The sequence below is a fragment of the Austrofundulus limnaeus genome, unplaced genomic scaffold (genome assembly GCF_001266775.1).
Source record: "Austrofundulus limnaeus strain Quisiro unplaced genomic scaffold, Austrofundulus_limnaeus-1.0 Scaffold10, whole genome shotgun sequence".
NCBI classification, from domain to species: domain Eukaryota; kingdom Metazoa; phylum Chordata; class Actinopteri; order Cyprinodontiformes; family Rivulidae; genus Austrofundulus; species Austrofundulus limnaeus.
In genome coordinates, this window is record NW_013952412.1 from 4873346 (window position 1) to 4885346 (window position 12001).

General features: G+C 36.7%; 1 protein-coding gene across 1 annotated transcript in view; it reads right to left on the bottom strand.

Moving 5' to 3' along the window:
• Positions 1 to 961: 961 nt before the first annotated feature.
• tcf25 (TCF25 ribosome quality control complex subunit) overlaps positions 962 to 12001 on the bottom strand; it is a gene marked incomplete at its 5' end in the record, with an annotated part of 15614 nt that continues 4574 nt past the window's right edge. The window contains 10 exon segments of the mRNA XM_014001920.1: positions 962 to 2013; positions 7133 to 7208; positions 7303 to 7382; positions 7770 to 7860; positions 8777 to 8935; positions 9819 to 9906; positions 10019 to 10178; positions 10275 to 10380; positions 11081 to 11173; positions 11302 to 11395. Coding sequence (XP_013857374.1) covers positions 1846 to 2013; positions 7133 to 7208; positions 7303 to 7382; positions 7770 to 7860; positions 8777 to 8935; positions 9819 to 9906; positions 10019 to 10178; positions 10275 to 10380; positions 11081 to 11173; positions 11302 to 11395 — 1115 coding nt within the window.

A 12001-nucleotide genomic window follows, 5' to 3' on the forward strand; every position in this document is an offset into this window, starting at 1 on the left:
ATAGATAGATAGATAGATAGATAGATAGATAGATAGATAGATAGATAGATAGATATTCAAGGACAAGTGTAATTTTTGGCTGTTTTCACAAACTTTCCAGGGCCTTAAAATATATATTTTTTCAATTTCACAAACTTTCAAGGATTTCAAGGACCCGTGGGAACCCTGTTAGATGAAAGTCGAATTTCCTTCTTGACCAATAATGTTCAAGAAGTTGAACAAAAAAAAAAAAAAAACCCTAACATTTATAATCAGAAATCTAGCCATGATATTTTTTTTTATATCGACAGCTCGCCCCTTCCAATATGATGTTGCACTTGTACAAGTGTTACTATTTTCTGAAGCGGGTGTGATGCCTATATTCTATATTGCTCATTGGYTTTACCTTTCTAAAAAGAAGACAGACAATAAACAAATTGAAATTACTCCTCTGTATATACATGATAAAGAACCTAAGTTCCTGTTTTTTAACGATCTGAACAAAAGTTTTTTTTCTGTCTTAAAGACAAAAGACAGCACATCTCCAACAAACTGAGAACAGGTGTCCCTCAAGGATGTGAGCTCAGTCCTTTGATTTTTAATTCTCCAAAATTCAGCTGCAACCTTTCAAGGTTGATGAATAGTTAGTTCCCCTCTCAATCCTCTCCAGTGTTTGAGCACTGAAAACATCTTACAAACTGTCACATCTTGGCAAATGCAGCGTAACAAACAGTAAATCTCCCTTTTAAGAATGGCTGACAGCGTTGTTCCGAGTCACTCTCCTTAGAAAGCTCTCAGTATTCTAAGAGATCAATTGTCCATTTAAATCAAAAGCGTTCATTTGAATCAAAAGCAACATCCCTCAGGCAATAAAGTTGTTAAATTTACAGAAAAAAGAAATGTAGTTTGGTTTAAAAAAACTTAAGGGAACTAATAGTTTACACAGAATCCCGGGGCATTTTATTTACAGAAATAACACTTCTAAAAATTGCAATATTTATTTTGTTGTCTCACTTTATGTCAAGGTATTTATTTCATTTGTGTTTTTATTACTGAATAACAGTTTGACAGGGTAATGTACTTCTAAAAATATATTCACATATTTTAACCAGATTTTCATTGCTTTTTTTGCTCACCACATATTACACAGATACGACATGAAATRTGCATTATCACCATTACCGCAAAATCCCTTTCAATTTCAAATACTCTTCTAAAAGGATTTAACTTGTAATACTTCAAGTATCAAAGTAGCATTCTACAATACAAACCTGAATGATGAGATCTCAATGACTTCACAAATACCACAAAGATTAGCTAAATCTTCTATTAGAAACAACAAAAAATAAAAGAAAAAATAATGTACTAAAGTTGTATTCTGTAACAAATGCTTTCATTGTAGAAAAGCACTTGTTAACTTTGTTTCAAGTGTGAGTAAATACTTTATGAATGCTGTAAAATAAAATTTAAAACTTGTGATGCTGAATTAGGCGGAGCTCAAACACAAGTAAAACTTTGCTCTAACACCATAAAGACAGCAGTGAGTCTGTGAGCGTGAGTAAACCAGAGAAAAAGGGGTAGAGCTCAGTAAGTGTGTGCGCTACTGAATTAAAAGAAAAGACAGAATCTAAAACTAAATCTTTGGTAACAAGATGGTTTAAGCTGATAACGTCTTTTTACAGGTTACAAAGTGTATTCGTATTTGAGAAGTCATGAAATTAAGGCAGAATTTAACGTGGAAACTGAAAATAAATCAATCACCATTAAAGTACTATTAAGGAGTCCCACTCCATTTTTGTATAGACACAAAACCATGTTTTTGATTTTTCTTTTTATTTAATGTTGAATTGTGTTGCCACTCTTCCCTCAGTCCCATTCCTCCTCATCTCTGTAGTGGTTGTCTTCTCTGGGTGGCTCCTGAAACCGGATGTTAGCCAGCATGTCCCTCATTGCCGCCATCAGACGATTTACTTCTTGGTTCAGCTCCTGGCCAGCTCGAGCCACCTCCATCTCATCCTCCTGCCTCGCTCCACCCTTAAGATAAAAATAAACATTTATCATTTAACAAAATCCTAACGTTGATGCTGCTGTCCAAATATTTGTTTTGTTTGTAGAAATTTGCCGTCATTTTCTTGCTAATATTTTATTAGTTGATGGTTTAMAATAGTTACTTGTGGTTTCACATTCTCATCTAACTTAAAAAAAAATGTGATGGAGCCCAGATAACCTTTAACTCTGTAACTCCATGTACATTATTCTTAATGTAACACACAGTTTTTTCCTACCCTTATCTATATTTATTTTATCCATATTTCTGTCCCTTCTCTCCAAGAGGATATTATTTTATCAAGAAGCAAGGAATGATCCAGATAGTGCAGAGGGCAGATCTGCTAACATCCAGCATGTACATGTTCATCTGTTTGTGTGGGTGACTTTAACCATATCTCCTAATGTGGCAGAGGATCTCAAGAACAATGGTAAGATTAATAAAATGCATCATATTTATGATATCCTGAGTGCATTCTGCTTTATGCTAACTTAAGCACATCACTGTAAATTTGTTAATAAATACCTATTTAAACTTTTCAAAATTACATCAGTGTCATTCTGCTCTTTGTATAGCCCACACATCATCTACTGAATTTATCCAATATTGTTTTTAAAGAAGGATCACATACAGTTAGGTCCATATACTGTATACTGTATTTGGACACTAACACAAAGTTTTTTCCCCCTGTTTACTGGAACATTTAAGTTATATAATGGATAAGGGTATAAAGTCCAGACTTTCAGCTTTCATTTGAGGGTCTCCACATTAAAATTGGATGAAGGATTTAAGAGTTCAGCTCCTTCTGTGCCCATCCTGCTTGAGCTGTTGGACTAAATTCTTCCTGGTTGGTTACTTCGACCGAGGGTCTGCCCCCCACTTAACATCCTTATTCTGGACTATGGCTGCGCTGGTTTTGGGGACTTGATTCTTTAGGCTCATTTTTCAGAAATTCACACAAGCATACAACACTCATGGCTTCAGATAAATCTGCTCTATGCAGAGGTTTTTTTTTATAAACACCACAGTGTGTCACATTGTTGATATAATATGATGTTTATTATTTTCCTCATCTTCCCTTGTGTGGTTTTTAGTTTTTCTGTTAAGGGTTGCACCTCCTCATGATGTCTTCATGATGATGATCCTTGCTCTGTGCTGGGGTCTGTGGCTGCATGACCCAGGGCACCTGTTCTCCTATGTTTGTTATGTTCAGTCTTCTTYTGAATGGGTGTTCTGAACTGTAATTTCATTGTGTTCTGTACAATGACAACAAAGCTCTATCTAATCTAACCTAAATGCACAGAACTCATCAATGCAAAAAGACCTGGACGCTCACAGAAAACAACTGTGGTGGATGACTGCAGAATATTTTCCATTAAGAAGAGAAACTCTTTCACAACAGCCAACTAGGAGAACAACAGCTCAGGGGCAGAACAAGTATTATCTTTCATGTTTTAAATTTCTTTATTGTGTTAGATTGAATCATAAATTCAAAGTTTACTATCATTATTGAAAACTATTTTCATATCAAAATAAGTAAAACAAATGATATAAAATAGGTGGTGTCTTTTGGCAGGCCAGACACATGTCACCTGTGGGCCGCATTTGGGCCGTGGGCCTTGAATTTGACACGTGATTTAACTCGTCTTTTATGATTCAACATATCTGGTATGCAGAGTTGCATTTTCTTAGCTTGTGCCATCTTCTGAGGGCAGCAACCAACGGTTGGCACTGTAGCAGGTGAACTGGATATCCTGGAAAGAGCGGCTGATTAAAGAATGACGTTCAGGCTTCAGTCCATCGTTAACAATGCTTATCACCTCCTTCACAGTGGTGTGGCTGAACAGAAAAGCACATTTAGCCTGACCAGCATGTGCTCCACTGACCACCACAGGAAATCCCCCTCCCCCTCCCCCCACAGCCATTATAACTCCTCTGCACATCACACACACACACATTATAAAAGGTTTCTTAAGTTTCTCATGTAGCACGAAACAAAAATTGCTGAAATCAAACTATATAAAAGTTTTTCCTGTTTGTTTAGAGCTTGTTTTAAGGTCTGCAAACGCTTGTATGAAATGTCCAAAAGCTTCATGTGAGTTATGTCTTTTCAAATAATTTTATAAAATCTGTATCTATTTCAAATTTAAACAAAAGCGAATAAATTAGTATGCTCTACTATGAAAAAGTTTTCTGTGCTCAACTGAGAAACTAAAATGTGTCCCGGTCTGTTCATTACTCAGAGGTAATCGGTTAAAATACTAAATTACAGGAAAAATTGAGTGAAGTGAGAAAACAAAATAAAAAGGCTTCTTTTTGTCCGGCATAAATGAACACATCAGGTTCCGTTAAATTTCCGCTTCAAACATTTAATCCGTAACTAAGCTGACCTGTCACATCCAAATGTCTCCTGACATGTTGTTTTGGTATTGATACACTAATTTTGTCGTCTAACACAAATCTAAAAAGAAAACTAGTTTCCACAAGTATTTATTCTTCTTTTCTACAATGTTCTGGAAATGTCATCCTAAAAATGTTCTTCAAAATGTGTTTTCTATCTTTTTGTCTAATTCTCCTTACTAAATAATTACATCTGTGACCCAAACTCAGACAACTGACTAAAAAAAGATGGACCAAAAAAAAAAAAACTTGTGAATTTAGGATCTAAAAAACATCCAAATACTAATTCTGGGTAAATAAACCCCTTGATGTTGCTCAAGTGACACAGTGAATGAGCTTCATTTATAGCAAACAGACAGCAAAGGCAAACGATTTTATACTTTGTGAATGACAATGTTGTTTTATTCCCCACTGACAATCTGGGAAACAGAGGACAGATTTAACTGCAAAGAGGGTCATATGCCTGCTTAGACACTTTTTCAGTTGTCTCTTGAGGGTGAGCATGAGCCTTTTAGAGGAAATGTTCCATCGGTCAAGGATGTGACTTTTTTTTTCCTTCAGAGCTTTAATCAGCTCAAATGCTTCTGCAAGCCCTGCAGGGTGCTGTGACTAAATGCATCTGGGTGAGCTTTGTTTAGTGCATTTGGCTTTTTGGTTATCAGCTTCAAATCAGTATCTAGATATAAAAACATCATAAAAATGTGTAAAAGCAACAGAAGAACTCAGAAAAAGGAGGTGAGAAACTCTCTCAGAAGCTTATTTTAACCAATACAAGGAAAATAATYGAATAATTTATTAAAAAAACATTATTCAGAACTCTAAACTAATTTATCTTATACAGTATTAGATTACAACAATAAAAGTCACTGAGGTTTTCTCCGGATGGTTTTTTAATTATAGATCTGCAAATATTTCTAACAATTAATCACTAATCCACAAAACACAAACAATCAGACCACAAGCTACAATTTTTAAAAAAATCTTTTTTATCTTTAGCCGACGCTTGTGGCATCCGTTTACTAAACCATGCTTCTGCAACTGAAATACTTCAGGGTTTGTAATTGCTGCAGATAATCCAAACATCATGAAGAAATAGAAACAGGGCTGCACCGATTAGTTGAAATAATCGATGACGTCGATTATGTAAATTTGTCGACGCAGATTTTTTATTATCGATTCGCTGTATTACATAACCACCACGTGAATGTTCATGCAATTCCATTTCGGTACCTAAACGCATCACTGCGACCGTATTGGCATAAGAGTGGTGAGTTTTCCATGCTTGTCCTGAACGCAGCATCAAACAAGAGCGTAATGACGTCAGCAGCTGCTGCTTCAGTTCAGTCTGAAGCTTTAAAGCCTCGCAGCTCCTGGAGTAAAATTTACTGAACAGACCGCCTCTGAATTACCTGGTGGATTAATTATCTTGTGAACACGACGTTCGCTTGCTCAAAGTAAATAAAGTATCACCACTTTCTTTATTTCATCCTCCATTAAACAGAGACCGGTGTTAGGTCGAGCTGCGTTCTCCCATCAGACGGTTCCCACAGCGTCTCAAACAACAGAGGAGCTTCCCGACACACGTCTGACCTAAAGAGCACAAGCAGCCAACAAGTGTTGGACGTGTTCTGGATGTTCAAAACGTAGCTTAAATACCTTTTATTAATTTTAACTGCATCCTCTTTTATTTATTTGATTTAAACTTATTTGCCTTCCATAGATCTCCATCACACAATTTTTCTAGTGGGGAAATGACATCAATAGAAACACGTGGAGCTGGATTTTAATTTGTGTAATAAGACAAAACAGTCTTGTTGTTTTCAACAGTTTTCACCTTAAAGAAATAAGTTACACAACTGATGTTACAATACAAAGAGTTGGATGTTGTCTTGATATTTGTTAAATTTTATATATTGAGAAATATGTTAAATAAAAAATAAATAAATGTTTATTATAGGTTTTCCAGAGTGCCTTGAATTTTGCATGATTTAGTTCATTTGTTAGATTGTTAACATCTTGCACTATATTTCTTTTACTTGAATTTTATATACTTTGGTTGAGATTTTATGTTGATGTTAAATCTTTTAAGCTTTTTTTGTTAAAGAATTGACTCTAGAGTGCATATTTTGTGTCCATGAAAAAACTATTAAAGACAATATTACAATATTAAAGAACTGTTCTTGTTAATTTGATGAAAACATTTTAAATATCCAGTGCACTCACATYAGAATAACTTATAGATTTGTTGTTAGAATAATCGATTAATCGAAAAAAATAATCGTTAGATTAATCGATTAGAAAATAATCGTTTGGTACAGCACTAAATAGAAATGAACAGTTTTACATATTTGGGAGCAACGAGTTCAAATTCTGGGCACAGATCAAATTAAGTGATCAACTTCTGGACACAGAGTAAAAATTTGTTAGAGACAAATGACTTTAGTCTGCAGGGCTTCCAGCTGCTGATCACATGGCGTCTCCACATGCACGCCATGAGCTCCTAATTAGGCTTTTCTGTTATTCAACTTTTATGCAGCAATCTTAGGATTTATTAACAGAGTTTGCTCTACAGGTTGAGAACTGACAAAACCACAAACCATAATCAAAATATAGCTTATTTATGTATGTGAGCTCATTTTTATCTGATATATAAATGTCTTTTTTTTACCCTTGTGCYGCACAAACCACTAAAATTATGCGACTCACCTGAAGGTTGAAGTTTGGCATCAAAGAGCGGATAAACAGAGACAGYGTGCTTTCATTGGTTGCACCAACATTCTGCCTGTATGTGCAGACATCAAAACACAGAAACAGATTGCTCAAAGATCATGAACAATGTTTCTTCTGTTGAGAAAATAATTCTTATAGATTATCACCTCTCAGGTCTGGTGTATGATATCACTGAGTCGAGTGGAGGCAGGGGGTCAAAGCCCATCACAGGCTGCGTGGTTACCTCCTGAGGACAAACGGACAAAAACACCAGTTTTAGATCACTTCCAAATGGAGCTTGTTCATATGTTGTGAAAAGAAGACGATGATGGGCTGCTGCATCGTCTTACCAAATAGGAATTTTTCTCAAAAAAAAAAATTAACTATATTGTTTATGCTTTGGTTCAGCTAAATCATAACAGTGTTTGTTAAGCTTCAACAACACAGAAAAGTTAAACAGCTCCATGTATCCAAATGACATCGCAGCAACAGACTGAAGATTTCTTGTTAGAAAATAGTTTCAGAGCAGCTTGTACTGAGTTCCTAATTTTCTGCATTTTGCCCTAATTAGGTTCTCAAAAAGTAAGCAAGCAAGTCAAATAGTAAGTGAGGAACTGTGCTGATGGTTTCTTACTAGAGGCAGCGTGGAGGTGGCTTCTTTGATTTCAGAAAGAATGACATGGCGATGGATGTTTCTTGGCGCACTTTGATACCTTTGCTTTCTCCTACAAAATAAATAATGAAGATCCTGAAGACATTTATTAATGCAAAAAAAGTCCAGATATCTGGTGAATAAATCCTAAGAATACATATTTAGCATTATCTAATAGATGTCATGATGCATCTCAACAATTCAGGTATAAAAATCCATAAAAAAGTTGAGTAGATCCTCTGGACGAGTTCTTCTTCACTGAAACATTCCGTCTCTTCTCTAAGAGACATCTTCAGTCTGGTTACTTGCAGGTAAGCTCAGCCTTATAAGCAGTWCCTTCACAAAGTGGATCAACAGGTTTACTGATGACAGTCGAAACGGTTTTTTCACATGCAAAAGAGGTAAAGCAGCCACTGACAAAAAGAATGGTCCAGCACAGAAGAACAACATCATCAGGTTATGACTCTGCAGTTTAMACTCATCTGCAGGCCAGCACTCACGCTTTCAAGGATGATGATGTTCCCATCCTTGAWWGAGAGGAAYGTTGGTTTGAGACAGRAGTAAAGGAAGCAATTTTGGTGAAGAGAAACCGGYCATCATTAAACAGGGGTGGAGTTCTCCGTGCCCAGTTGTCCCTGCCTTAATGTTGTTGCGAGTAGGMCTCTGCCCTCTGTGAACAATAAGCGGCCATCAGGGCACTAACGATYGGTCGTTAGGATAATGGTCCTCTTTTACATGTGAACAAAMTGTTTTRATCATCACCGGTAAACTTGTTGATCTATGTGATGGTTCTGCTCATATTAAGGCTGAGTTTACCTGTTAGTCCTCAGACTGGAGAAGTCTCTTGGAGGAGACAAAACTGTTTAATAAAGAAGAACCCGTCCAGAAGACCTGACTAAGATTTTATTAAGAGAGTTAAAAAGTTACTAAAATGCCCAAGTTTAACATCTGCTACGCTGTGAATGTTGACCAGATGGTGGAAACCATACTTGTTTTGGCATTCCTCCACAAAAGGGTCTTTGACATCAACTCGACTCAGCACCTCCTTCACCGTCTCCTCCAACCAGAGCATTACCACCGCCTCCCTCCATAGACTGTATGTTCTCCCCACGTACAGAGCTGTTAGTTCAGCCAAAGCCGGAGGTTGCCTGGAGAAGGGAGAGAGATGGTGAGATTCAAACTTAAGGCGTTTTCACACCTGATGGTACGGTAAACCAGGTTCAATTGGGGACCAAAATTGCAAGATTTGTTTACATTTTCAGCTGGTTCGGTTTGCTTTCACTTTGTGCCAAAAAAAAAAAAACAACAACCTTTGAGCGACCTGTTTACCCCCTCGCCTGTGGTGGCGCTGCACCGAGACCCACTGAAGGAAACGACACAAAAACCTTGGAAAAAAGGCACTGAGCGCAACTTCCTTCTTCACGAAATGTAAACAAACATGGAGTGGCATCAGATTTAAGCGGTTTGCTTTTGGCAAATGTCATGGCAAAAAAACAAAATGGTCCCAGCATGAGCAGAAGATGAGGTGGAAGAATGTTGGTTTTCACACAAGGAGGCTGAGACGACTCTGTTTAAGGCAGCGTGCACTGATAGCAGCACATCCAACTTCATAGCAGTGATGTCAACCTTATACAGACATCGAGCAAGGTATTTGAGTAAATTTACTACTATTACTCAGAATGMCCTGCCATGCAGTCTCCAGTCCAGAGTTTGCTTTTTTTTTGTCTGCATCAGAGTTCGATTATGCATTCACCTCCAAAACAAACTGGAATTTATAGGCAAACGAACTACAGTTCGATTAAAGCTGACTAAACAGGGCTGGTATGAATACACCCTTAGGTGTATAAGGATAAGGCTTGCAGAACAATTAAAATAGAAAGAAATAAAAACAAAGGTAATCAAGTTCACTAAAAGATTTGTGGCAGTTCTTTTATGAATTTGTTCTGATTACAGAATGTGGGAAAATAAATTATAGCATGTCTAACTGGTTAACATTTGAAGAGAAACACTTTGTAAATGAAGAACGCTTACCCTATCTGACTCTTTGGGCCAAAGAAGCTATGTGAGGAGACTGCAGCATCCGGCTGTACTGTGCACAGATCCAATAAAGGCATCAAGACTGAAAAAAGAAACACGTGAAGTTAAATTAATCTGTAATAATCATTRTTGTAGAAATCTTCTAGATTCTGTTCCCCTGGTCAAACAGGTAACTCCTGACTGTGGGTTCTGACCTCCAGGGAACATGATAAGAGCGCCCTGAAGCATCTGGTCAGCTTGCTGTTTGTGTCTGCAGGCYTCTTCAGCGTCCAGATCTTCCTGCTGACTCAGATGAAAATGGCAAAGTGCACAGGAGAACGCAAAGTTTGGCAGCTGAGACAGATTTCTGTGCTCCTGAAACATCAAGAAAAATAAATGTTTCTGTGTCGGATTAAAAAGGGTTAAGAAAGGCACAATGATGCGTAAACATGAACCAACTGCACATTTTACCTCCCAGTCTTGATATAACTGAAGGAGAGACTTGTACTCTCTAGAGCGCAGCATCAGGAAATCAACGAGGAGGAGCATGCACAGAGGGTCCGAATCTGGATCCAAACTGGGATGAAAAAAMCATGAGCAAACAAACACCGCAAGTGCTTAAAAGAAGAGTATTATAGGTAGAATTACCAGAAACACTACAGTTTCTGAGGTGGTAAATAAAAATGTATATGTAAGTGTTAGCTGAATTTAAATAGAAAAACTAGCATTTTCCAAAAAACGTCCATAAAAAGAAAATGTTTTTTTATATGTGTTTAAAACAGGAGCTATTGATTAGGATCACAGCTAAAGCTTTGGAACATATAAACAAGGCGGTGTAATGACGTTATAACAGGGCAAAAGATAAATGTGTTCTTGCATACATTTTGTTTGTATTTGTCTCTGGTCTTTTGCATAAATTCAAATAGAAACTTGACAAATTTCTTCCCTAGAAAAAATCTTTTTGTGGAAAACTTGAAAATTATTTTTGAGAAGAAATGTTGATTCAGACATTTTGCACACAGATTACATGCCATTTGTGCTTCCAAAGTATAAGAATAGATGTCAGTTTATTTATGAAGCATWTTTAAAAACATGTTGCAGCCAAATTACAGCAGTATAAAATGCTGACATCAAAATATGAGTAGAGCTTATAAAATGTTTGAAATATAAACAGCTGCGTTGGTTTAAAAAACAACACTGATAAAGTGTGTTTGCAGTTTACTTGTGTGTTTTGCATTTATCTTAAAATGCTCTTCTTTCTCAGGCTTTTCTGGTACCTCAGGATCAGTTTGCAGAACTCCAGAGCAGTCCGCGGACATCCTCTCTTCTCCAGGAACATCATGTGCTTATAAAGAGCCAGATAAAATGCTCTGCAAACAGAGATTATTGAGTTACCGCATTGCTGAGAGCATAAAACACATTTTACGTTGAAAACAATAAACTAGGGTTAAACTGATGTTTCACAACATTTAAGACTAAGAGCAGAGGTGCAACTGACCTGTTCTCAGGTCTCAAATAATCCAGCCTGCTGGTACCTGATGTCAGGCTGAATAAAGGGTGAAAAGCACACTCGAAGCTGTACAGAGCCCTCTCTGTATGAAAAATAAGATATTCGTTTTCATTCATTTACAGGATTTACTACTGTTATCTGGCAAAAATAAAAAAAACAGATACACGAAAAACTGAAACAGGCAAGCTATGGCAACAAAATCAATCATTTAACAATCAAATCACCATATAAGTCTGCCTCCTAAAAATACTAGAACTAAAAAACTAGTGTCTGAACTCTGTCTACAGTCAAATACAGCCAGTGGCATGTAATTAAATCATCCACAGACGGAGACAAACACTGCTTGTTCAATTATCCCTCTGGTCTTCCACATAGACTATTTTAGATAACCCGTTAGGAACAGTGTCTGTGATATAAGTGTAGCATTGTGCTTTGCATGAAGCATGAACTCTGACTTGTTAACAGGCACTGGTCTGTTGATTCACCATCTGCAAAAACACACAGCTCTGAAATGAGTTAGCGTGATGAGCGAAAAAGAGGTTCAACAGTTAAACTGACAATAACAATTTTGGTTAAAATAATTTGAAAAAAAAATCGAATGAGAAAACATAAAACTGAGAGTTTTTGTGTTGCAATTATTTTAATTTTTTTATTTAGATTYTTTTTGTGAAGATGTAAACTAATCCTA